This window comes from Fundulus heteroclitus, chromosome 23 (assembly GCF_011125445.2).
Source record: "Fundulus heteroclitus isolate FHET01 chromosome 23, MU-UCD_Fhet_4.1, whole genome shotgun sequence".
NCBI classification, from domain to species: Eukaryota; Metazoa; Chordata; class Actinopteri; order Cyprinodontiformes; family Fundulidae; genus Fundulus; species Fundulus heteroclitus.
The window spans coordinates 4448704-4474537 of record NC_046383.1 but is presented as its reverse complement, the minus strand read 5'-3'; the positions used below and the strand labels follow the sequence as shown (position 1 = coordinate 4474537).

Genomic DNA, 25834 nt, shown 5'->3' with positions numbered 1-25834 from the left:
AGTCTACCCTGACTGACCCCCCTTCACTAGTTTTTTGTGGACGGCTGACGTACAGGCTGGACGAAGGCTAACCTTTTCAGAGATTTGGATTGAGACAACTTTATTAAACCCAATAGGCAATTTATTTGAATCTTTCCAGTTTACCTTCCCCTCTGACATACATCGTCAAACTAAAAGCAAATGATGAATGATAGAACAAGTGATTTGTGCATAAAAACAACAAGAAACAACAGAAGCAACACGAATGTGACATATACTGCATGTACTCCTGAAATGAAGAAAGAAAATCTACTATTTAGGGAATGCATTATCCATATTTAGCTGCTTGAAAGACTGAAGGAGTGTTAATCTATAAAAATAGCAGAAACGATTCTTTGCCACAAGCACCAGCAAATTACTTCTAAATTAAACAGGTGTTTAAGTTTATGAGTTAAAATAAATAAATGCTGTAAACTTTATTATAACCCTAATAGTCCATATGTTATTTTACCTTCAAAATTTTATTTTCTGTTTTTGATAAAAGCAAACGATCCTGCTTTATATGCTCGTTTGTTTTACATTATAGTGTTAACACCTTGAAACTGTAAAATCAGGGTATTGTTAGACAAAATTACCTCAATGGCCCTTGACTAATATTCTTTCTGCAACACCATCAGATGTTAGCCGGGCACTTTAACTCATAGCTCAGCTTTGTCTAACGTAAAGAAGATGTTTGAGGCTGTGGATGTGATTATGGACAGCGTGTGGAAAAGCGGAGCGGCTAAACTTTTCCAGATGTCCAGGGGATAACTCTGTGGCGGTGGGCAAACAGTTGGGTCAAAGGGGGGGAGCAGCAGAAAGGTTATTACAAGATTACAGTGAAATCACAGCAGCCAGTTTTTTTAAGGCACAGGAGCTTGTGAGAGGACCATCTGGGTTTATATTACTCACACTACGCAACACACCCACAGCGTCAGATGGAATCTGATGCATGAAGACCCTGGATTTCCTCCTCATGCAGCATCACAGGAAACAGAGCCAATAATCTGCAGCTTCATCCACAAATTCAGGTTCTACTTATCAGCAAAGGATCATTTTAAAACACCACACAACATGGAAGAATCTAGTTTAAGCCAACAGAGTCCATCGACTTTGAGTTTAGAGAATTTCTTGTTTCTGCCTGTCGGTTCAGAAACCAACTTTTAGCTTTGACTTCAACATTAAACACGGAGAAGGTTTATTCCTGAATGGAAACAGAATCCAGACAGTTGTCCGTTTTCCCAGAACAGATCTAAACAATTTCCGTTTAGATGTCAAAGTTAAACATCTAAAAGCTGAAAGAAATTGTCGAAGACAGAGCTAAACCTCAAACCCTGCAGACCCCAGTGACCCAGTTACAGTGATTAAAAAAAAAAAAAAAGCTAAACAAGTATGGCTTGTCTGGAAGGTTTGCCAGTAGAAAACCTCTTCCTGTCAATGTTTCAGAATGACTTTGTTTAGCAAAGTTGCATTTTAGCAAACCACAAGATTTTCACAACAAAGTTAGGCAGAAATTTCTAAAGTTAGACATGTTTTGCTTTTCCACGCAATCTCAAACATGTCACACCAGCTGCCAAGTACGGGGTTTGAGTGTTAATAGTTTGCATTTGTTTTGCAACTACAAAAATCTGGACACTCTACAGTTTGACATGGAGTCAAATTGTAGTCTCTCTGTATTAAAAAGAAAAATCAGGGAAAAAGTTTTCCTCATAAATGTAAAAGACTGACAGGTTCATTCAAGAGAAATTAAGTTCAAGTTATGACTAATAAAGGTTGACCTACATCCACCGACACCAAATTGTAGTTCAAATTGTGTGTACTGCATGATTTACTGTAGTTCCCAGTGGAAAATAACATGTTTTCTTTTATTTAATGTGGCATTTATGCAACTATTTGACCTTAGGAGCAAATACATTTTTGTAAAACTTGTCATTTTTATCTTCCGTAGATTTGTTTGTGTTGGTATGTTGAATATCTCTACAGTGACCCATTTTACAGTTGTGCTAGTTTATATTTCAGTTTTTAGTCAAATTTTATGGTTGACATTTTAATAATAAACCAGCAATTTCTAACAGCTACATTTTCTGCTGCAAAAACTTTACTTAATGCCTCTCAAACTTACGGTCAATACTTGATCATTTTGTGGTGGTTTTTGTAAAGCGTTGACATGACAGTGCTGATTTTAGCTGATTTCTTTTTAAGAACTACAGTTTAAGCAGAATTAAGGACACCACAGATTTTCAGTGTTCTCATTTTTGAAGACTGAAAGCTGAAAAGGATTATAAAACAGCAACTTTGCCGTACTCTGTCCAGCCTTCCTGTTATCCACTGTAGGTCTTGTTCTATCTCACTTCCTCTCACCCTGAATTGACAAGGCCCAATATTTAGTAGAACAACTTTCTAAATAGCTTTTTACATGAAAACACTAAATTAGCTAGCTTCAAGTTGTGCAGTAACAACGTCCGCATTGAAGAGTGTGCGTTGCATGGTGCATTGTTTGATAGCAAAAGTATTATATTTCTAAGTTTCTGACCGTTCAGTCAGATTTGTAGAACATCAAAATCCCTAACGTATCAAAATCGGAAAAATTAAATACATTCATTGGGGTAAATCTATGTCAAATTGGATCATTATCACCAAAAAACAATAGCCATAGCGTGCAAGAGAGTGCAGAAAGGTGAGCTTTAAGAAAATGTGGAGTGATGAACTCCTTCACATCTGTATATTATCAGTCACCGTGCATTTTGAGAAAGACATCCACTAATAAGTGCCTTGGGGTGGGAGTTAATGAAGAGATTTAGTGAAAAATCATAGCTCATTTGGTGGGGATATAAGACTAACCTTTGGGCTGACAGTCTCAGGAGAGCTCAGCGGCTGAAGACTTTGGCATATGCGACTGCTGTAATGTAATTCAGAGCCTTTAGAATGAATAAATCGACTCACTTAGATCTTCCCAGGAGAGCAAATCCAGTGAAGTGGAAAAAAAGCAAAGGGGGGAAGTAAAAGATGGTCCAAAGGGGGCATGACAGGAAAAGGGCAAACAGGAAGGGAACAGAGAGGTTGTGTGAGATTTTCAGCAAAGGAGTCCTTTTTTGCTTTTATCTGAAGACATTTTTAATCAGGAATAATGAACCTGTTCTGCTTCCTCTCTTTTTGTCCAGTGTAGTTCAGACCCCCCCCTTGAGCTCTGAGGGCACAGCCCCTCAGGTTTGGACAAGTGGTGGTAGTGGGGCTGCAGAAGGGGTCCTGTGTTAACCAGGCCTCATGCGATCACCAGAACCCAATGCTCAGGCCTGGGGGCACTCCTTAAAATCTTAATTAGACCCAGATATTTTTTCAGAAACAGCTCAGATTTGCACCAGAGTCCAATAAGAAAATGATTTATGACTCTTTTTGCCAACATCAAGTGTTACATTTACAGCAGTTGTAGCGGCAGATCGGATTCCTGATCGTGACCTGAGCGGACATTTTTATTAACGGGCTGCCAGACCTCAGAATAAATACTGCAGTCCTTAAGAATGCAGGTGCACTAATTTCTTTCAGGCTACATTTGTTGGACTCCACAATGTGAAAATATGACACTTTTATATTGCTTTGCAGTTACGATTTGTCGTGAAAATCAATTTTCTTTAGCAGTTGTGTAGAGGAAAGCGAACTAAATCTGACAGATTGCATAAATGTGGTTTCTGACGCTACATTAAAGCTCTACGGGGGACATCATGGCTTATTGTAATTTGCTTTATGTTTAAAAATGTTGCACATCTTCCATTTATCTGAGAAAGACAATGGAGTTACGTACCAAAACAAGTATAGTACAGCTACAGACCTACAACAACTTGGCCATCCATCTAAACTGCATCTAGGCAGCCGAGAGGTCCGTGTTAACTCTGGAGGAGGTGCAAAGATCCACAGCTCAGGTGGGACAGTCTTTTGATGGAAGAACTATTAGACATGCACTCTAGAAATCTGGAAACTATCTTTATGAATAAGACTTTAAGTGAACACACTGTAAAACATGGTGATGAGCGCATCATGCTACGGGGCTCCTTTTCCTCACCAGAATCAGGACCGGTTAGTGTTGATGTGAAGATGGATGGAGCTAAATGCAGAACAATTATGGAAGAAAACTTGTCAGAGGCTTGAGAGTGGGGGGGTGGAGGGGTGGAGGATCACCTTCATGCTGGACAAAGACCTAAGAGCTACACTGGAACACTTTTAGCTCAACGCTGTTCATCTGTTCAGGTCCAGTCAAAGTCCGGGTCTACATCCTGTTGATAAATTAAAGCAAGGCTTTAAAACTACTGTACAAATATGCTCTCCATCCAATCTGGCTGAGATTGAGCTATTATGTAAAATGGACAAACAATTTAAGTCTCTAGATGCCAAAAGCTGGTAGGGACATAAGGCAAAAAGACTTAGGGCTGGAATTGTAGCAAAGGGGGGTTTCACACAGCATTCACTCATTTGGTCTTGGCACCAAACCTCATCACTCAGATTTTTATTCATAAAAACATTTAAAGCCAGGTATTATCTCAGGTCCATCCTGCATTTATGTGTATATTTGTGTTGGTCTGTTACACAAATTCCCCCCAAAATAAATTTTCTATTGGTGATATAATAAATTAATGTAAAAAAAATCCAAAGTTTCTAAACATTTGCAAAGCACTGTTTTTATTTTGGGCTATTTCAGGGACACCCCTGCTGGGCTCGTTGTGAATCCAAGGGTGTGCATGTCTACTTTAGTGTGAGAGAATTGTGGGGCATGTCGCTGCACATCATGTGGTTTTAAAATATGCCTTTCACCTCTGTTCTTACCTTCCTCTGCACTGTCTCCCTCATCTTCTTCACTCCCGGGTCCCTCCAGTCACAACAGAAATCGTTCTTTGAAAACATACATCATCCATCCGAATCTCACCATGATCATAAATGTTGTTACCCTTTAGAGATTGTTTCACGCATACATTTAGACATTAGTCCATCGAGCTATCTGCCTCTGAGCAATAACGTAGATCACCCCACAAACTGTTTCCTGGATCAGGATGGGGGCCCCACGCTGCTCCCTTATGTCTCCTTCGCCAAGGAGGAGACCCACTCAGGCCCCTGAACACAAACAGATGTTTGTAAAATAGAAGAGCTAAACAATATATGGGATTCATAAACATGCGTCTGGATCAGGAAAACAGTTTATCCTCTCCCTCTGGTCAAAGCTCTCCAATAAAAAAAAATAATGAACTTTAGCTCACCTGCAGCCCTTTGCAGCTTAACTCATCAGTGAAGGCTTCACAATATTTATTTCCTCGCTAAATATGTATGACGAATTTTGAATATCACGTTTCATTGCACTGCACTGACCTACAAGGGTGTTTTTTTATTTGTGCAGCACATGTTAAAGTAGTGCTTTGGAAAACTGTATGCTGCAATTAAACCCGGACATGTGTCTCATAAAAAAAAGGTACAATCCTTTACATTTTCAGCTCTTTAAACATATGTGAAAACAAAAATATTGATAAAATATATAAAATCAAGTATATTTAACAAAACACTAATAATTTGGGAAAAAAATCCATTTCACTTTTTTTGGCTTACCTTGATCCAATCATCAGATAAGTTTTTTTTTTTGGTGTATCAATATTTCTGTTAATGACATTTATTTTCTCTTTCATCTCATTAATCAGCTACTTCAAACTGGTTTAAAGATGTTTAGTGTCCATTTTACCTATTCTGGGGTGGAATTTTTACGTGTGGGAAAAACTTTTTTAAATCAGTATTTTGCAAAAGCAAAAAAATAGGGCAAGAACAACAATATAATACTTTTAAATATGCAGCTGTAAACCCTGTTTGCCTTTCCGGAGTGAATATTTCCATTTGCATCTTTGCTTCATGAGCTGCTATTTTATAACTTTGAGTCTGGTTAAGAAAGATAGAGACTGATGCTGTGCAGGTGCTCTTTATCCTTTAAATATACGTGTTTTTTTAGTTGTTTTTTTAGGGGGAACTATTTGTCTCCTCGTGTTTTAAAAACTGCAGCGAACTCTGCACAGCTAAGGCTTTCAGTCTCTCTCGTTTTTTCCCCCCACATCTCTAATGGTGGAAGACATGCAGATTCACAGCAGGGGGGGTGGGTGGTGATGACACAGGTGAGGGAGGGGCTTGGTTGGCACATTTCATTTGTGTGTCCATGGAAACGGATGGTTGGAGGATCCCTTTGCCCTTGACGTTGCGGTCTCTGGAGATCAGGGCAACGGTTGGTATCGTTACCTTCCTCCTGCATTGTAAGGGTAACGCCGCTGCTGTTATCGGAAACAGAAGACCCAGCATCCCTCTCTCCCCCTGCTCCTTTACCCGCTGCTGTTTGGCTCATCCAGTGGAAAGTTGAGAGCAGAAACCTCCCTGCGGAGTCATCTTATGTTTGTGCCTTAGTTTGCTCAAAGGGCGACCAGATTCCAACCGAGTAATTGCGCGGCGTGCGACCGATTCTATAAGGTGGTCCATAAAAAAACACGCGTACATGTGCAACGGCATCTACACACAGACGCTCAAATTTGACAGAAAGGACCCATAAATGTTGCTTACCCTTACGCAACACCATGCAAACACCGTCTGCACTCACAAAGATTTACTTAGGAATGCCAGAGGCTTATCAGTGAAAGTAAAAAGTAAAGCTTGACCTTCTTTTTTTTAATAATTTGGCTAATAATTATCTGAGCACTTGGGACTCTCAACCAAGTGCAGTAGAACACTGAACTGGACACCCTTGATCCCACTACGAACGTAGCTACTAATCAAACTGGAAATATGTCACATATTTCAAAGACATGACATGTCTTACTGATTCCACTTAAGCGTTTTTTACACATGTAATCATACATAGCAACATAGGACATAGCGTGACAACAAACAAACAAAAAAAGCACCACCTTTGCACAATTTAAGTCTGAAAAGTAGAACCTTCCAAGAGTTAAGACATCTTAACATCTCTGGTGATGGACAAGTGGAGGGAGTTTTATACTCTCCCACTAACAGAGGGATGCACAATCCTCTTTTTCTGGTCATGTTCAGAAGGTATCAACCCGCAGTAACCTTGTAGCCACAAATTCACCTCTTCAGCTGGAGTGAGATTGTGAATAAACCAAGAGGCAGCCAAGTGGTGAGGGGAGTCACTGGCTTCATTAACTGCTGCAGGCAGGCCCTTTGAACTCGCAGCGCTCTGATCATGGCAGAGTATGCTGTCTCACACCTCATCATTTCATACGCTCTCTAATTCAGGGCCGTGCAGCGGTGCACTTCACAGACTCAGAAGGACATCTGTAGAAAGTCAGAAGCCTCGGGGCTGCCCGGTTTGTTTTTAATTAGTTTCGAACCTTCAGAGAGCGTGGGGGGGTAAACTTTCAGAGCAGGGCTTGGAAGGGGTTAAGCTTAAAAGCTTCAGTAATGGGAGTAACTTTTCATGCACTTTGGTTTCCTCACTGGATTTTGGTGTAGACAAAGCCAGCCTTCAGCTCAACCACAGGCCTGGCATTATCACGCTACAACAATGCTGCATATCAAACAGTCCCCAGCAGGAATAAAAAGAAAAGTGCTTGTGACCAAAATAACCCCCCGATCCCTCCACTTCCTCCCTCCTTCTCCCTGCGAGGAGCACTTAGATGCAAAGTGGGGTGGCCCACAGAGGAGCCTGAAGACATCACAGAACACAGAAGGCTGATCACAGATTCAGGCCGTGTGCGGAGGAAAAATTGTAAACTGAGAACCTGGTCGATATCAGCTGACACTGTCAGACTCTTTGCTCCAAACTGAGCACCATTCACAATGGCTGCCATGGTAACCGGGCCTGAAAGTCAGCAAGCGATCGGTACCAGTTTCTACCGAGGCCCAGACGTGCCGGTGGGAGAGCAATATGCGGCGTTTCCGACTCTGAACGCTGGATTGTAAAGGATGAACAACAAAGCAGAGCCTTCTTGGCACAAACCGGTCCATATGTGCAGGATGAATGTGTGGGGAAGCTGTCAGGCACCAAACAAATCCACTGTGTGATGCCGGAGCACTAATGGGGCTTATGCTATGTTAAAAGAATGTTTGGCTCTGTTTCTGGCATATTTTACACACTTCATCCTTGGCTTAATAACCCTGATCCCTTAATGTGCTTATGCAGCACGAGCATCTCCGCTCTTGACACGATTCTGTCTGGATGTGTGGGTTAGTATGTCTGAGGTAATGCCGTGCTAAAGCGATGAATTAGCTGAAGCTACTCCTCTCCTTTTAGTGAATGAAGGAGGAAGGCACATGACTGCAACCCTGCCATCTCCAACGTCATGGCAAAACACCTTAGATACTCTCACCAGGGCATTAAATCTTCCTCTCTTCCACTGAGGCGTTCATATGCACACCATTAGCTACAGCTCCTCCACGCAGACAGTTTCTGTAAAATTAAAATTAATACTATTACTATTAACATGGTTATTTTTGGGGCAAGAGAAAAAAGTTTAAAAGGGATAGTTTAAGATTTTTGTAATGAAGTTAAAATCTGACCTGTCCTTAATAACTCTTCATGTCTTAATTGATCCAGATTAGTTTGCCCAGAAGGCTGAAGCCGACAGCCAGTCAGAGAGGGTTGACGACAAAAGCAGACCTCTTTCATCTTAAAAGAACTCTAATTGCAAATAAATCATAGTGGTTTTCAGTAACATGATTTAATGAACCCTTTACCTGCCCTAGTTTAGCATTTGGAGGTTATTTATACAGAAGCTGGTAATTATTTACATGGGTAATGGAGGCTTGAAGTGGTCCACCACTAATGATCTTCCTTTGGGAAACATGTACTGAAAACTGAGACCGTAAAAATCAGTCCTGTCACAGTAACGAGCTGATAGAAAAGTAAAAGGAGTGTAAAAAAAACAAATAACAGCTATCTTTTTAGACTGTTACTCTGAGAAGAACCATTCGATATCATCTGCGAATAAACCATTGACAAAAAGCTACTTCTAAAACACGCAACTCGTTGCCCACGTTTAAAAACCAGGACCCAAATATAAGGAGGAGGCAGACAGGTGAATATAAGCAGTTTTACCTAAATATGGAAATTCAGAGAAATGTACAAAAAAAAGCTTCTTCTTCTTCTTCTTCTTTATGGCGGTTGGCAAACAACTTTTGGTGCATTACCGCCACCAACTGAAATGGAGTGTGGATCGGGATTGACCTAATCTAATATCCTATTACTATACAAAAAAAACAAAAAATAAAAAATAAATCCTCTTTATCAAATTAGTCTTTTTAAGAAATCACAATAATAAAGAATTGTCTAAAAGGTATGTCTAAAAGGTATTTTATGTTTAACTTTAATTTACTGTTTTGTAATCTATTTATCAATTCATTCCTCTCAATATCATATTTACTACAAAAAAAAAAGGTGACTAGCTGAAAGACATTTAAGATGAAGAGTTGATTACTGAACAAGGAGCAGGTGGCTGATTAGAAACAAGGTGCAGCTGTGAGGGAGGGCAAGTAACGGCCTTCTTCCCAGTTAAAATGGGGGGGGGGGGAAATGGCTGATAAAAACACAGGGAACAAGAGAGCAGAATATAAACACTGAAATACTAAAATGGGGGGGGGGGGGAATGGCTGATAAAAACACAGGGAACAAGAGAGCAGAATATAAACACATCTGAAACACAAAAATAAAGCTGAACGTAAAACCAGAGTCCCAGAGATAATATAACAGAATCACCTCCAGCATGCTCATTTCACATATCTCTTAAATTATATTTATCATGCTCATTACCTAAATTTAACCTTATATTATTGTAGCATTACATAACATAAAAACAGCATAGGCTCTAGGGGGATTCCAAAGCTATCTTTAATTGAGAATCATTGGGTATATTTGTAGGTATACAATTAAAGGACTTCTGAAGTGGGATTCTATGGGGTTTTTTTAAGCTGTCAATATACTACCAACAGTAGACATCTCACTCACTTAGGTTTGTAGAAACAAACTGCCAAGCTAATTGCTTAAGACCCATTATCTGCAGACTTTGTTGTAGCACAGCTGATTACTGCTACTGTTCCATATAAAACAAGCAGCACATGGAGTATGCAAAAACAAGAAGCAAATTGAATATGATAGAGCAGCTAAATTACCTGATGCAAAAGAATAAAGAGGTTTTTTAACCAATAAAGAGTGTTTACAAGAGTATTTAGACTGGAGAACTGAAGAAAGACATATTAATGTATTTGACTTGAAGAAAGAGCTGGTCAAATGTTGAGAAATACCCAAGATTGTTTTATTTCTTTCTGGTTTATTTTCAATACATTACTCTACAGCATATTTTGCATGTTTTTGCATAAATATACATAAATGTCCATAAGAAACATGTTAGCAAATGTAAATTTGATTAAAGAAAGACTTTTAAAGTTTGAATGTTGTTCCTGTGGGAAGCATGAATGTACGGCTGCGTGGTGAACCAGTTGTTAGCACTATTGCCTCATAGGAAAAAGGTCCCAGGTGCAGTCTGGGTCTGAGTGCAGTTCTCCCCGTGCATGTATATGTTCTCTCTGGGTACTCCAGCTTCCTCCCACAGTGCCAAAACATACAATTTACATCGACTCTGACTCTGACTCTTTTGCTCTGTGTGAATTAACATGTCTGAGGTCGTGTCCTCTGATCTCGTTTAAAATATTTCAATGATATTAAATATAGCTCCTCTACACACATAACAGCCTCTATGCTTAAGAGTGCTGTTGTTATAGTGACCAGGAAGCATTGAGTGCGGTTTGTTCACTGATCCGGAAAAGATTGAATGTTTGACTTTCCAACCAGTCAGTTGCCGCTCAGGGCAGACAAAAAGGAAATTGGCTGATATCGGTCCCCAGATGATTTTCTTGGGTCGTCTAAACCTTTAACGGCTAGAAATAGTAACCAAACGTCCTAAATGTACTGAGCAGGTTTAAAGAAATGATGGGTAGATGCATTACACCCACAGAATTAGCGCTTCTAGAGTTTAAGGATCCACTTATCCACCCTGCACTGCAAAAAGTGAACTAAAAGTAAGTAAAATTTTCTTAAAATTTGTATATTTTTCCTTGATTTGAGCAGCTAAATAAGATTATTTGCCAATGGAATGAGAATTTCAAACCCTAAAATAAGATCATTAGCTAAACTGCACTTGAAATAAGATGATAGAGATGAATTGTTTTTATTTTAAGTACAAAAATCTTATTCCATTGGCAAATAGTCTAATCAAAGAAAAATACACTTATTTCAAGAGGATTTTACCTACATTTAGTTCCCTTTTTGCAGTGTGGTTGTTCAGTTTTGTTTTTTTGATGAGCTATAAATAAAAGAAAAACACTGTATTTCTATTCTCCTGGGGGTTTGTTTGTTAGTTTAATGGAAATCCAAACAAAATTCAATAAGAAGTAGAACGAAAAGGTGTCAGATAAGAGATGTAGCAACCTGACGGAGGAGAGATTAAATCTGAGAAGCGCAGCCAACCATGAAAGTGATCTACGAGATTGCCCGCGACAGATTCATGATGAGTTTGATGAGAGATGAGCAGCAAGAGAAAACAAACGAGTAAAAATGCAAAAGAGCGACAAATCAATTCTTGCTGACAAAGAAAATTAAACCCAGCTGGGATGAAAACTTTGGTGGTCATTCTTCAAACTGCACGTTCGACACTTGATTTTGTCTAATGAATGTGTCCTCTTGTTTCTGTAGTCAGACTTTCAGACCAGCGTGGTTTAATCTGTTAGGCCTCAGTGACAGAAAGCCCATTATACGGCGGCTCCATTTACGCACATTTGTTAAGGCGGCGGTTTTGGCAGCCAATACTTACAAATCAGCTTTACAACTATCAATAAGCAGCTCCTGCTCATTTGGCCGGGCTGTTTCTGCATCGACAAACTCATGTGATATATATTTCGCTCTCGCCAGCCATCAGGGCAGCTGATGAACTTGGCGTTGGACCAAATCACCGTAGACTCTCTGCTCTCATCTGGCTGGATGGACAAACTGAACATGTATATCTCTCTAGGCTTCGGTGATGGACTGATAGAGCAGCTTGCAGGGATAAACTGCCTGCATCTCTGTTTTCACAAGGCCACAATAAGACAGTACATAAGAGGTATGGAGGGAATTATTGTTGCAAGCAAAGAGCACGTTTTGTAAATGAAAAATGCAATGCAGAAATTAAACTTTGAAAAGCCTCTTAATCAAAAAAAGGTTTTGAGAGCAACTTTACTGTTTTCACAGATTTCTTTTTTTTAATTCAAATATTTTTATATATTTTATTTTTTCAAATTTCATTTTTGTTTTTCCAAATTTCTCTTTCAGGTTGAGTTTTACAAATTGTATTCTCTTCAGGTTTCATCTGGAGTGAGGACATGCAGACGCATCAAGAGCGAGAAATGAAGAGAGTGTGATGTGTAAAAACGCAATTTGGAAAGAATGTGATTCGTAAAACTCAATCTGAAAAAGAGAAATTCGAAAAAAATAAAATTAGAAAATATAACATCTGTAAAAAAAATTACAAACAAAAATCTGAAAAAATAAAACATGAAAAAAACTTTTTTGAATAAAAAATTAGAAAACAGCAACGTTACTCTCAATACCCTTTTTTTGATTAAGAACTCTTCAAAGTTTAAATTCTGGATTGCATTTTTTTTCTTCTAATTTATGTTGCTTGCCACAATAATGGCACAAAATTCACTCCATAGCGAGGGGGCTGTTTGAAAAAGACAGCCGAACGGATATCACCTCAGGACTCGGTGAAACTAGGACGAGGAAATGGGGAGCAGCCATTCATCATTAGCGTGCAGAATGGCCAGTTTCTGACATTATCAACTAATCGTTTCTACCTCTCCACACGTGCTCTCTTCTCTTTTTCAAACCAGCAGCGGTAGTGGCGCGGCAGCGATAGCAAAGCATTCCTGAAATTCCCCCGTTATTAAACTTTAATTAGGGAATTATCAAGCGAGGGAAGATGTGCCGAGTTTTGACGTAAAAGGGGCCAAAAGGGGCCTTGAAGGTCACCGGAGGTGGTGGTAAGATGCTTATTGTGGTAGGACACGTGTTATCCGGCCATTTTATCGTTTGACCAAAGGAACACAAACATGAAAGATCTCTCACGGGGAAAGAGCAGAAGACACGATGGAACAGAGACTGGGTCTTATTTCAGATTGTGAAGATAGCTTTGTTAATGGAGACTTCACCAGGAGATGTATGAGAGCTTATTCATGTTGCCACCTTCAATCTAAAGGTATTCCACCACAGATGAGTCGAGACAAACAGCTACCTGTGAATGTACGTGTCACGCTGATATACTCCCCCCCATGGGCTGCAAGAGTTAATCTATACCAGTGGTGTTATTGCCGAGGCTGGCTTATTTTTAGAAGCTTTCATTACACTTTTCCCTCCCGTAGCCAGATAGGATAGGCTGAGATTTGTCAGGAGAATCACGGGGTTGCTCTCCCTTGAAACCCCCGGTGCGGAGCTTTGCTTGACAGCTTGCATTGACAGGAGACATCTAAATTGTCTCATTATGGACCCGGACTGTGACAGGCCGAGCCACCCGGAGAGGAAAACCAGGCGAGTCTGTGTGAGCCGGGACACAATTACTTCTACAAACTCGCACCGCGGTGTGTTTGTCTTGGTGTCTTTAAAGTAGAGAGTAACCTAAACATCAGCAGCAAGTCTGGCAATGTGAAGCAGTGTACTGAGTGTCTTTTCAAACAATTTGCTTTCCTGAATGGTAGAATAATGTTTTAACACAGTCTGCAACATGTTGCATTCAAAGATATATATGTTGTTTCCTATTTTAATGCTTTTCACAGAGGAATTGAATGGATTAGGGGTGAAAAAAAAGCAAGTAGGGATTCCTTAGAACTTTGCCCACATTCTCTTTTTCATCTAATGTTGAAATGTGTTTATGTCACACTCATTTTAAGCTTTAAAACATGCATTTCAACTCTTGAATGACTACACAAAAATAATAACTTCAAATTTGTGTGAATTTGTTCTGCTGCACACAGTTTCAATGTTATACATAAAGGCTCAAACATATGCATACAGCCCCGAAGGCATAACAAGAAAGAACCTCCTTCAAAATCAACCCAATCAGGCTTGATTCAAACTTGAAGCTCTCGCAGAAGAAAAGCTTTTTTTCTCAGATGGGACAAAGGCTTATCTATTTGGTCCCAATGTTAAAATATGTTTAAAGGAGTTCAGGTAAAGCTTTTTGTCCCACAAACACTGTAGCTGCAGCTGGAAAGCATGGTGGTGGTAGCTTTATGCTGAGGGAAGGACGGCTTCCTCCAAAATGTTCAACTTTCCATCACAACAGTTTGGAGAGCTAGAAACTTTAACACAATTTGGTGTTGCAGTCAGACACTGACCTCAAAATAATAAAAAAAAAACACATCAAAATTGGATTTTGTATTGATAAAGGCCAACATGAACTTTCTGGGATGACAACCTCAGTCCTAGGAAATGTATGAACTTTTAGAGTGGACTTTTTGTAATGTTTTTTTTTTTAAATAATCATTCCAAGAAACCAACCAGATTAATTGACTTCCATTTTCTAGAGAGGAAGAGGTCAAATATCTACCCAGAAATGTTTCCAGGGCAACAAAGAGTGTTTTCTCTGCAACGTGTACAGATTTGGGCCCGTATGTATAATTTTGACTCCTTGCGGACTAAAGGAAATTCAGAAACATGGACCTAGTTACAAGTCTTAAATATTACAAAACATTTGAGTTGTAAAAGTAACGGAACAAATGTGTCTTCATAATACAAATATTATGATGATATGCACTCCCGTGATAATTGTACGTCAACCTCTCTCCGTTACAGTATTTATTAAATGCTACTCAAATTTTTAAATGCTTAAAACATTATTTAAAGTCCCATTTTTACACATGGTCCCTTGCATCATCTTAAACAACTTCTGCAGATAAAGCATCTAAATAAACCAGCTTGTTTTCAGGCCTGCTTGCATGCTTGTGTTTCTGTGTGCTCTGCATCTGAATGAAGATGCCGTTTTGTTTTTTGGTTTTTGTGTGTGTGTTTTTTATAGGCAAATCAGGAGAAACACAACTGGCCAATGATACTTCTCTTAGCCTCAAAGGAATCTCCCCAAACACACGGTTTTACCATATAGGCTCCAGGATTTGAAAGAAATGTGCTGAATTCTTTCACGATGTGTGAACGTCCCTCTTTCACTGCATATGTGGAACAATAACAAGAGGATAATGCACAGATTAGTGCTCCAAGGATCAGAGATGTGCTTTAGATGTGGAAATATGCTGCAAATGAATTAGACCCCTGTTAGGCCACAAATACAGCTGTGTAATATGGTTACGGAAGAAGATTAGTGTGGAAATGGAACTTAAGATGTCTGACATTTCAGGGATATACGCTGAAAACATTCAGCTGGCACTCTGACTCGGTCATTATTATTTAAATCCTGAGGCTTGAAATGCTTTTCTCCATTCCTGGTTATTCAAATGAGTTGAATAAAGGCCCTCATGGAGTCGCAGCTGGGGGTAATTAATTAATAAAAACTCCATAAAAAAACTATTGACTTTCTTCTAACCATCGTTTGAATTCTGCTCTCTGTTTTAATGAATCGATCTTCTGTTCTTGGGGGGGAGACTTTGAATTGTTGAAAGACAGCCCATCCTCCGGGTCCCTGCTGAACTTTCTTCTTTTAACAGCATTTAATATCAAAACTCAGCCTCAGCTCACACCAAGTCATGACAGAACACTTAAGGAAAGTGCAAGCCTAGCATCATTTTGGCTTTTCTAAGCTCTTCAGCTGCCTGCCTCAGTAAACTTTTTTTTTTAAACTTTTTCAAGTCTCTGCAGTCGACCGGCGGACTTATCTTAAGCCGTGTCCTCACCCAGGCTGCTGTAAAGCCCAGGAAGGTCATTCCCTGGGGAATTTTAAAAATGGTGCCCGTCGCTCTGAGGGCGAGACGGCAGGAATGTCATGACCTCATGTGAAAAATGTCAATCAGCTTTATGATTGGAGATGCAGGAGGAAGAGGAAAAAGATGATAGCTTGGCTAAGAAGGGATAATTGTCTCGAAAAATTAACAGATTTATGAAACAAAAGGAAGTAGAAAATTAATAAATGCTCTCTAGTTCAGGTGGCATCCCTCTTAAGTTTGAAATAAATTGTCTAAAACTGATGAACTAACGAAAGACAAGTACATCTGGATGTGATATTGTTATAAATAAGAATCCAAAATTTTAGTTGTGCATTTACTTCAACCTCAATTACTCTGTCACTACAAATTAAAATCTAGTGCAATCAAATCCCCTCAGATATCATCTTATTAGTAATAGAGCTTATCTTTATGTTTGATCTCAGTATAAAAATGTATATTTGTAAAAGATGTAGAAGTTTGTCAGAAAACATTAGTGAACAAACTGTGTCCTAAATGTCAGGGAACACGACCGACTATAAAGGATAAAGTGTTGGAGAAGTTTAAAGGAGGGTTAGATTATAAAACAATATCCCAATCCTTAAACATCTCAACAGCTATGGTGGGGAAATGACTGGTTGACAACATCCCAAATCTAGCTTTTAAAGAAGAACAAGATGAATTCTCGCAGTATTTGTGCGTGCACAAACACACGCAAGACTTCATCTTGTACCGCTTTGGCTTCAATCGTTTATGGTTTATGGTTCGGGCCAATCACGTTTCAGTATTGAAGTTTAAGGCGGGAAATACCAGTGCCACAAAAGCAAGAGCGGTTGAGCCCACAGCTGAACCAACACAAACATGGCAGTGCAGGAGGACGCACGCGTAGCTGCTACTCTAATCTGTTTTGTAGGAATCCACAATTTCTTCTTTGATCGTAGAACAGCAAGAAGTGCCTTGAGTAGCTTATGGTTTCTCATAGCAGATGCTGCTTATGTTTTAATTTGATACCATGACTGGCTAAAACCAACCTTTGCTGAGCGAGCACTAAGTGTCTCTTCTTCCAATCGGCTCACAGAGTTCTGCTGAAATTCCCTCCTTTTACCAAACAAATTCAAACGGAGCAGTGGCAGCTTGATAATGTGCAGAACTAGAGTGCTACACATTATCAATCCGGCTGGCCACGTTAAAAAATATTAAGATTACTCTGAATACATCATGAACACAGAGTCACATAAATGTTGATGGGAAGATTGATGGAGCTAAAAACAGGACAATAAGGGCTGCAAAAGACTGGAGATGTTTTTCTGACCCTATTAAAGCATGTAGCAAGACAAAAAAATTGTGTCGATAAATGATCTACATTCAATCTGACTGAGTTTTAGTTAGTTTGTGAAGACGACTGAGCAAAGCTGGTTGAGACAAACACTCAAAACACCCGCAGTTTAAATTCAAAACAAAATAAGCTTCTACAAAACATTAACTCTGACGAGCCACAATATTATACGTTGTTAAAATATTTGAAAACCTTGAGTCATCTTTCTTCCGCTCCACAATATGCTCTAAATTAATCTGACACGTGATTATGACTAAAAAGTGCGATACAAATTCAGCCAATTAACAATTTACTTTGTGTTTGTCCATCGCATTAAATTCCAACATGTTCAAGTTTGTGGTTGCAACGAGACGAAATGTGGAAAACATCTAGCAGCGTGAATCTCCTCGCAAAACACTCAACCGTAGCGGCTAATGAAGACGCAGATTCATCACTGCACACATATTCAATGTTTTTCTAAGGATGGGAGTTAAAGAAATGAAGTGAAAATGAAATGAACGCCTCAGCTGCCTTTACTCAAATTTCACCTAAGTTATAAAATGGATGTGGCATTAAAGATCACACGTATACGCAACAAAAAAATAAGCTGCAAAATGCTGAGCAAATAGAGAGGGAGTGTGTCGCTTTGCTGAAGGCATGGAGGTCACGCAGGCATTTTGGGTGGACCAAACCGGGGGGAAATAAAGGGGCTTAAAGGGATCAGGCCACACTTATTGAGAGATGACTGAGAACATCTGGGATCACTCTCAAAACATGCGAACGCAAGAAATCCACACGCTTTCTGTGCGTTTAAACTCACCCCCGAGCTCCCATCAGGCCCTGCAGGAGGATGCTCCTCTGCAGCTTGGTGTCTCGCGGAGTTTGTAAACTCCAGGGAGAGTGACGGAAGACATGAAACACGAGGGGTTTAGGTTTCTCGCCTTGGTATCTGCTGCACTTTGAGTCGGAGACCACACTGACCTGATGAGCCTTCGGTGCTGATGGGTGGGCTCCAAGGGGCCCACACACACTCTGACATACGTACACCCATTCATACTTGTCTCTTTTTTTTCCTCATCCATTACCAGCGTCGTCCCTTTTAGGGTCTTTGCTTCAAGTGTCGTTGTAATATCCCCGCTGGCAAAAAAAAGTTTATCAACTTTACCTTTTTTGGCTTTCTAATTGATCTTTTCTCGGTCTGTGTGTGTCCTCCAGGTCCCATGGCCTCCACGGAGCATGGCAGAGGGCTGGAAGAGGCAGCTACAGTGAGAAAAATGGCCCAGCAAAACCCAGTGAGAGGCGGTCAGCAGACCCACAGGCCAGGCAAGAGAAGACGCCCACGGCCCCGTCTTTCCCACAAGGGGCCCATGCCGTTCTAGAGCAAGGTGAGTTTCTCCACCAATAAGCAGCCAATAACACAGTGTCACGTAGAAGAGACGAGGCCTTCGTAGCCTCTGTGGAGTCTTTTGAAAATACAATATGCCTGCCGTAGCTGTGTTTACCCAGAAGACCTGTTTTCTGTAAAGCCTGCGTCGGATATTTCTCCGGAGGGCGTCAAAAGAAACACTTCCAGATATATTAAGTCATAACTGCTGACTATGTTGACGAGAAGGAGGGAAAAAAAAAAAAACTTACAACAGGGGGCTGTACAAACAATATGATTTAAAGTGCTGAAACACTTGGTCGGCAGAATCTGATCTGATGCGTTTGATGACAAACGCCAAAGCGTCTCCCGCAGGATGTTATCGTTGGCTGTAGAAGACGGATGACTGGACCCAACCTGCCATCTTGAACACCTGCCTAGAACAACTATGACTGTTTTTAAATCTCGATCATTCTTAAAAACCTTACCCCCCCCTCAGGTCAGTGCGGCAGCCAGTAAATAAAAGTATTTTCTCCAAAGATAATAGTTTTGTAGAGTTCGATTTCCTGGCTGTTAACAGGTTCTTGTGAAGAGAGTTTAACTTGCTGTCAACTAAAACAGAGATTTTCTGTAAATTATCTTACCCTCCATCTCGCATGTGGTTTAATATCTTGCCTGTTCACTTTTCCCATTTTTCAATATTTAATAATCAAATAATTTCACTATTTAAAGAGAATATGTCAATCATAAGAGATCAAGATTCGCTGTGAACATAAGAAATACCTCAACCAGATGCACAGAGGTTTAGATCCAGATCCCTGATGTCGTTCTGAAAGTCAACAGCAGCAGGTCCACACATCTCTTTCAGTCAATCTGTGAGACAGGCAAACTTGATGAGACAAAATATCCCTGCAGGAGGTGTCAGCTATTCAACGCTGACCCGCAGAGGTCCCCCATAAATTAAACCCATGGTGAGAGGAGTCTGCAACCCAAAGGTTGTTAATCAGTTTGAAGAAAACGGGGATCAAAGCAAAGCACCCAGAAGTGTTTTACAATCTATAACAAATTATGAATAATCAATTGCTACCGTATTTTTTTAAGACTCTTTTGAAATCACTCTAGCATTCAATACGGGACTCCGGGGACTCATAACAAAGATGAAAACAATGAAGGCCAAAGCAGGGTAGTAGCACTTGAAGGACGAGATGGGTCCTAAAAGCTGCCTCTGCCAATAAAAAGTGAGAATCCTCTCAGTGAGTTGAGTGTTTAGAGCTAGACTCGGTGCCAGAATGCTGAGCACATAATAAAAGGGAGCTTCAGAAAGCTGCGAAGCTCTGTAAAACTGAACGGCTCAGTGAGTCACAATGCTGTCTCCGCAAACAGCACTTAAACCACAACCACACTGGAGATTTTTGTTGTTGTTGTTGACTTCCCTGCCTCTGCTCTTTATACGTTAGCTTATAGTTCACCTGAATCGCAAGGTTTTCGCCGCATGCAGTAGAAACAAGCTGATTTCTGCTTTGTGTCTGTAATCAGATGGTGCACAAAAGTGAATCGCAAATTTAAATCTTTTCCACCATTGCACACACCGTACTTTTATTAACGATAGCCTATAATGTTTACCCCAAATTTGCATGTAACCTTAAATCTCTGCGCAGAAACCCATTTTATTCCCCTCCTAGTTTACAGGTCTGTAACCTGTGACTCCAGAGCCACAAGTAACTTTGGCTAAATATTATAAAGAACTATTGTTTTAAAAAAAATAGATAATAACAAATGAAGGTTTTAGCAATTTTTGTTTCATGGAAAAAAGTAAAAGTAGCAGTAACATTTCTCAGGTCTAGTTTTCATCTTCAGTCATCAGGTTGGAAATCCAACATCCCATAGAAAATTAATTAATCTTCCTTTTGGCAAATTTTTTATGTTTTTTCTATATTTGAAAACCTACAATGAGAAAAAAAGGTGTTCTTTTAAAAAACAACAACAAATTTCCCATAATAGGCTATTTCTAAAGGTCACGCAACATTTGTGGCTCTAAACCAGTTTTATTTCGCTGGTCTGAGCTAAAAACGTCTCTTTGGGCAGACCTCTGTCTTATTTTGATCACAGCCTGACTGAGAATATAAAGTCTTTACAAGGCCAGACAGCTAGCATCAATTTGTCTCCCTTTCTGCAACATCAACTTGAAAGGCTCTGTTCTTCCTCATGCTTTCCCTCTTTTCTTCTTCGATTTGTGCCGATGGTGGGAAAGGAACCGCCTTCAGGAACAGCCGTGGATGCAGTTTGTCTGATCAAAGCAAGACTTCAGCGGATACGTCGTGCAGAGACAGAACTGTGCCGTCGCTGACCTAAACATAATTACAACACTGTTTATATGAAGATAAAAAACAATGATTCCCACCGGACGTTGTCCATCCTTCAGCCGCGCGCTATTTAACAGCATCACCCCATTTTAGAGTCAGAGACAGCTCATCTTTTATTCTCTATGACACCTGAGGCAATGCTGGATTTTTCATCGTTACACTTTCCAGATGTGAGCAGCTCCAAGAAGAAAGACTGCGACCTGGGTCAGCCTCTTTGAGAATCCAAGTATACTCAGATTAAACCAACTCTTGGCACTTAAGACATGCCAGTGATGGTGTATGAGACAACAGGATATTACAAACTTAAAACCAGAGGCAATTTGTGGAAACCCCCAACGGTTTTGAGTGTGAGAAAACTCTGTGAATGACTCTTTCAAGGAGTTTCCCATCAAAACAAAGGGGAGCCGGTCGGTATCTCCTTCCATACGCTCACTTTGTGATGTCGTCAGCCCACATCACCGTCATAAAAGCACAAAGAACAACAACAAATGACAACACAGCCTGGTTCGGAGATATGTTGCAGACCAGTTTATGTAGGATTGCATGTCAACAAACAAAAAAATGTTGCCTTGCAAGAACAAAAGGGTCTTATCTGTGAAAGAACAGTGCTGTTTACATCTTCTGAGATCTCCAAAGTAAGAGGGGAGATAAAATACAGCAGAACTTTTTTTTTTCTGGTTATGATCCTGCCTCCAGAGGGTAATTTAGTGGCAAGCGTGTGTTTCACAGCATGATATACAATTGTTTTTCTTACTCCCTGCTGCAATTTCCAATCAAAGACCGTGAAATCTGGTTGGGACATGTCTAAGGTAGTCTTGTAGATGTGAGAGATAAGGTCAGAAACAACACGGAGGAAAGCTTTGTGAGCTTATGTGAGGAGGATATAAAATGTCTGCAAAGTATGGACGGCTACAACGAGCTGATGATTTTACATACTCTGAACGATGTGGTCTCCTCTGTCTTTTGTCACTTTGTCAATATGACTTATTGTGGCACAGAACAAGCCCCACCAGAGATCAGTCCTCATGCAAACAAATAGCGGGAAGAGGGGGGGGGGGGGGGGGGGCAGCCATGCTTTCATTTAATTCAAAACCCTTCTGTAACAACAGCAAACACATATCTCTGTGGCAGACATGCACTGCATGGCTGGATATGCATTATAGCCAGACTCAGAGTCAGGGTGCAGAGATTGCAGACACAGCCAATAGGATAATGTAGTTTCTCGGAAAAAACAAAAACATTAACAGTAAATCTTAAAAAAAAAAAATCATCAAAGGCATTTTTTTGTCTGCTAAAATATTAAGATAATTGGGCAAAATGAAAGGATGCATGTTTAGTGCTATGAAGGTAAACCTCACAAACTTAGGAAAACCTTACTGAATGTCCAGCATGGTGGAGGCAGCATCATGCTGTGGGGCTGTTTCACCAACAATCCTGTTGGTTCATTGCATGAAGGAGATCAGATATAAATACAGTTTCTTGTCAAAAAATAAATATAAAGAAAAAATTACAAAATTTTAAAAAATGGGAATCTAAGGCATGTTGATTCTGTATGAGCTAAAAGTTGAGCTTTTTCAGGTTAGTTAAGGTAAGGCTTTCTGACCTGGGAACACTGCCAACCATCTAGCATGGTGGTAGTAGCATTATACTGTGAGGTGTTTCCCCATGGTTGAGTTTAGTTAATTATATACAATGAATTTGCAGCAAATTATTAGCTGACAAAGACCAAGAAAAATAACAAAAGAAAGAGAATAAAAGGAAAAATTATCATAGGGTGTATTACAGTTGTATGTTGTAAAACATTAAGGTATTTGTCACATTAATGAATAGCAACTGGAGGAATCAAGTATCAGCTATCCGGCATGGTGGGAGCAGCATCATGCTGTGGGGCTGTTTGAATTCCTAAATTGAATTGATTTGCATGAAGCAGAAGATATTACGGAGGAGAGGGAAAATCTCTAAACTCTTCTTTTCAACAACTACATGGTTAAAAAACCACAGGTGGTTCCTGCAGGATACAAATCACTGATAAACTGGCTGTAAAATAGACACTAGCCTTCAAGAGTAGTCATATAATACATACTCGAGACTTTGGAAAAGTACTATAAACTGATAACGATACATCTTGGAAGCAGTATTTGACATGTTTTAGGAAAAAACAAAAGTCGCTAATTGTGTTTTCTCTTTTTTTTTTTTTCCCGTGTGTTGCAGGCACTGCTTTGAGCGCCCTCCCCCAGGTTCTGATTTCTATGCTCTTCCTTTGCCTTGGGGGGCCTTGCAATGAAGGGCCTACGCTTGCCCAGCCTGAAGAGTGATGTCCATAGCACCTGCTGGTTCTCCAAGCAACTCTGTCCACACAAAAAAATCAGGACAAGCCACTCACCCTCAGCTCCAGGAGGAATGGGGGGAGGGGGGCATTGAAAATGGGGTGGGAGGTATTGAGCCTGAGCTACCAGACTCTATTTCTCTGTCTCTTGATCTTACTCCCTCCTTACTGATATATCTCTGTCCTTTTGTTCAATTTGCTTAATAGAGGCCAATCCTAGCAATCTTTCTGAGTGTCTCGCACTCTTTGCATGACATGTGGTGGAGAGGGAGCCCCGTCAAAAGAGTCTTAAAGCTTCTGTCACTTCTCCAAGGACGTGGTTTTCGCATGTCTCAGATCCAAAGTCCCATCAGTCGCTGATTTCATTGTGTAGCTTCTGAAACGAGCAGATGAGGGGGCTGATCGTGCGGAGGAAATAACCTAATTTCTGTTGTGATACTCTGGATGTCTGCTGCAAAAAAAAAAAAAAAAAAAAAAAAAAAAAAGGAGCTGAAGGTTTAGTGTTAGGGAGTTATGATCATCACTTATGATTATTAATGGTGCTTTGTATCTTTTAATGTCAGTTTGTCCACATGCAAAAGTAAACTAAAACAAGAGCACATACCATTAAAACAATTGAGCATTCCCTCGTTTAGGAGAGTCTTCATTCCAAAGCTGTTTAGGTGTTTCTGAGTTCATTAACACCTTGGGGGGGGGGGGGATGGGGTGGGGACTTTCAGGCTTGCTCAAGGTTACTGTAACTTGTCCCACCTTGAAGGAGTCCTCTTACCCCTCTAAAACCCCTTCCCCGTACCGGATCCCAAGCCTTCTCGCCCCCCACACCGCTGCCCCCACGCAGCTGCTCTTCACGACTGTTAACTGGCGGCGGCGGTTTGCTCTAATCGGCAGACCCGCCTCGCCTCTTAAGGAAGTGCCAAATAACAACCTTCTCCACAATGCTGCCAGGAACGGAGGAACGAAAAAGTCCGAGAGAGACGAGAAACGCATTACCTCTTGTTTGAAGTCTCGATACACTGACACATGTATGTTTTTTTTTTTTTTTTTTTGTTCTTGTTGTTGTTAGATTTACGAAAACAGATATCCCACTTCAGACAGTGCTGTCGAGAAAAAAAAAATGCCGTTTCACAACAAACATCAGCTCCGTTTGTTAATTAGCCACCGCGATCAGCCTACCACTAGTGCTCCGGCTGCTTTAATATTCAGCAAACGGCGGGTTTGACCCTTTGAACGATGTCGTACATTGAGATTTAAAAAAAAAGACAAAAACAAAAGCTATGCTTTTCCACCTTACTGGCATATATTTCTGTTTATTTCTGTGTTATAGTTTTATTTCCTTATTTCTCAGGGTGCTGTGATAGAGGCTTGTACTAAAGCAGGCTGTTTTGTGCATTTACTCAACACAAACATACAAACTCATATGAGCATATTTTCATATACTGTATCTTTACTCTCCCTGTATATATACTCTAATTTAATCATTATGTTATTGGAGAGTTATTCACTTCTTTTCATAATCTCCCTGCAATATGTTGGGTGCAGTTGCCTTTCTAATCAGCCCTTCCACAGCACAGGTGGTTGTGGCTTTGATCGTCATCCTCATTAAATCCTAAGGTTAATCTTTCTTAGATGGATCTCCACATTAAGTCAGAGCTCATTGTTAAATTGGCTCAGACTGAAAGCACACCCCCCCCCCCCCCCCTACCCTCCCTCTTTTTGATTTCAGTCCCCCATGCAGATTCAGGCTGTAACCATATCGCATATTGGAATCTTGACCTCCTTGCATCTTCTTGGTGCGTTTCTGACATGCCGAAATCTCGCTTCATTGGTCGTCTGCATTAACCTACAGTGGGTGTAAAAAATGTCCACACCACTGTTGCACTGCCTTGTTTTAAAAAAAAAAAAAAAACTTTTCCACCTTTACTGTGACATATATCCTGCAGAATTCAGCATTCAAACAAATCTGTTTGGGGTTGAGCGACAAAAAGAAAAGATCACATACTCCTAAACTAATACTTTGTTGAATCACTTTTGGGTTCAGTTTCAGCATTCAGACTCCTTTAATAGGACACATTTTCTTGTAGGATACCACAACTTGAATTGGATGTCAACTCATTCTTGCAAAAATTGTCCAAATTTATTAGAATGTAGAGAAATCTCTACATTCATAACAAATTTAAAATATTGTTCTTATGATGCCAGTTTCTGATGATCGCCACAGCATGATGGTATCACCACCATCTCTTCCCCAGTTAGTAATTTAAAGATGTGCAGATGTTTTTGGTCCAGACAAGCATTCTGGTACAAACACTCTCTCAGCCCTGGTGCCAATTTTTTAACTTGTGTCTTGGACCCTGATTTCTTAACCCATACATAAGGACAATACTGGAGATTATCATCACATGCGGAACAAAATCAGCGCTAAGTACACATACTTGCTGCGTCCTCAGCATAGCTGTGGTTTACTTGACCAGTTTCTTTTGACCAGACAAGATAGAAGCATCCAGTTTGTTCATGTCACTGTTTTA

General features: G+C 40.2%; 1 protein-coding gene across 1 annotated transcript in view; it reads left to right on the top strand.

Annotated features, from left to right (window-relative positions):
- apln (apelin) overlaps nucleotides 1-25198 on the top strand; it is a 28400-nt gene extending 3202 nt beyond the window's left edge. The window contains exons 2-3 of the mRNA XM_012861776.3: nucleotides 18473-18642; nucleotides 23195-25198. Of these exons, the coding sequence (XP_012717230.1) occupies nucleotides 18473-18636 (164 nt within the window). The 3' untranslated portion in view covers nucleotides 18637-18642; nucleotides 23195-25198. The remainder of the gene's footprint in view (nucleotides 1-18472; nucleotides 18643-23194) is intronic.
- Nucleotides 25199-25834: the final 636 nt, after the last annotated feature.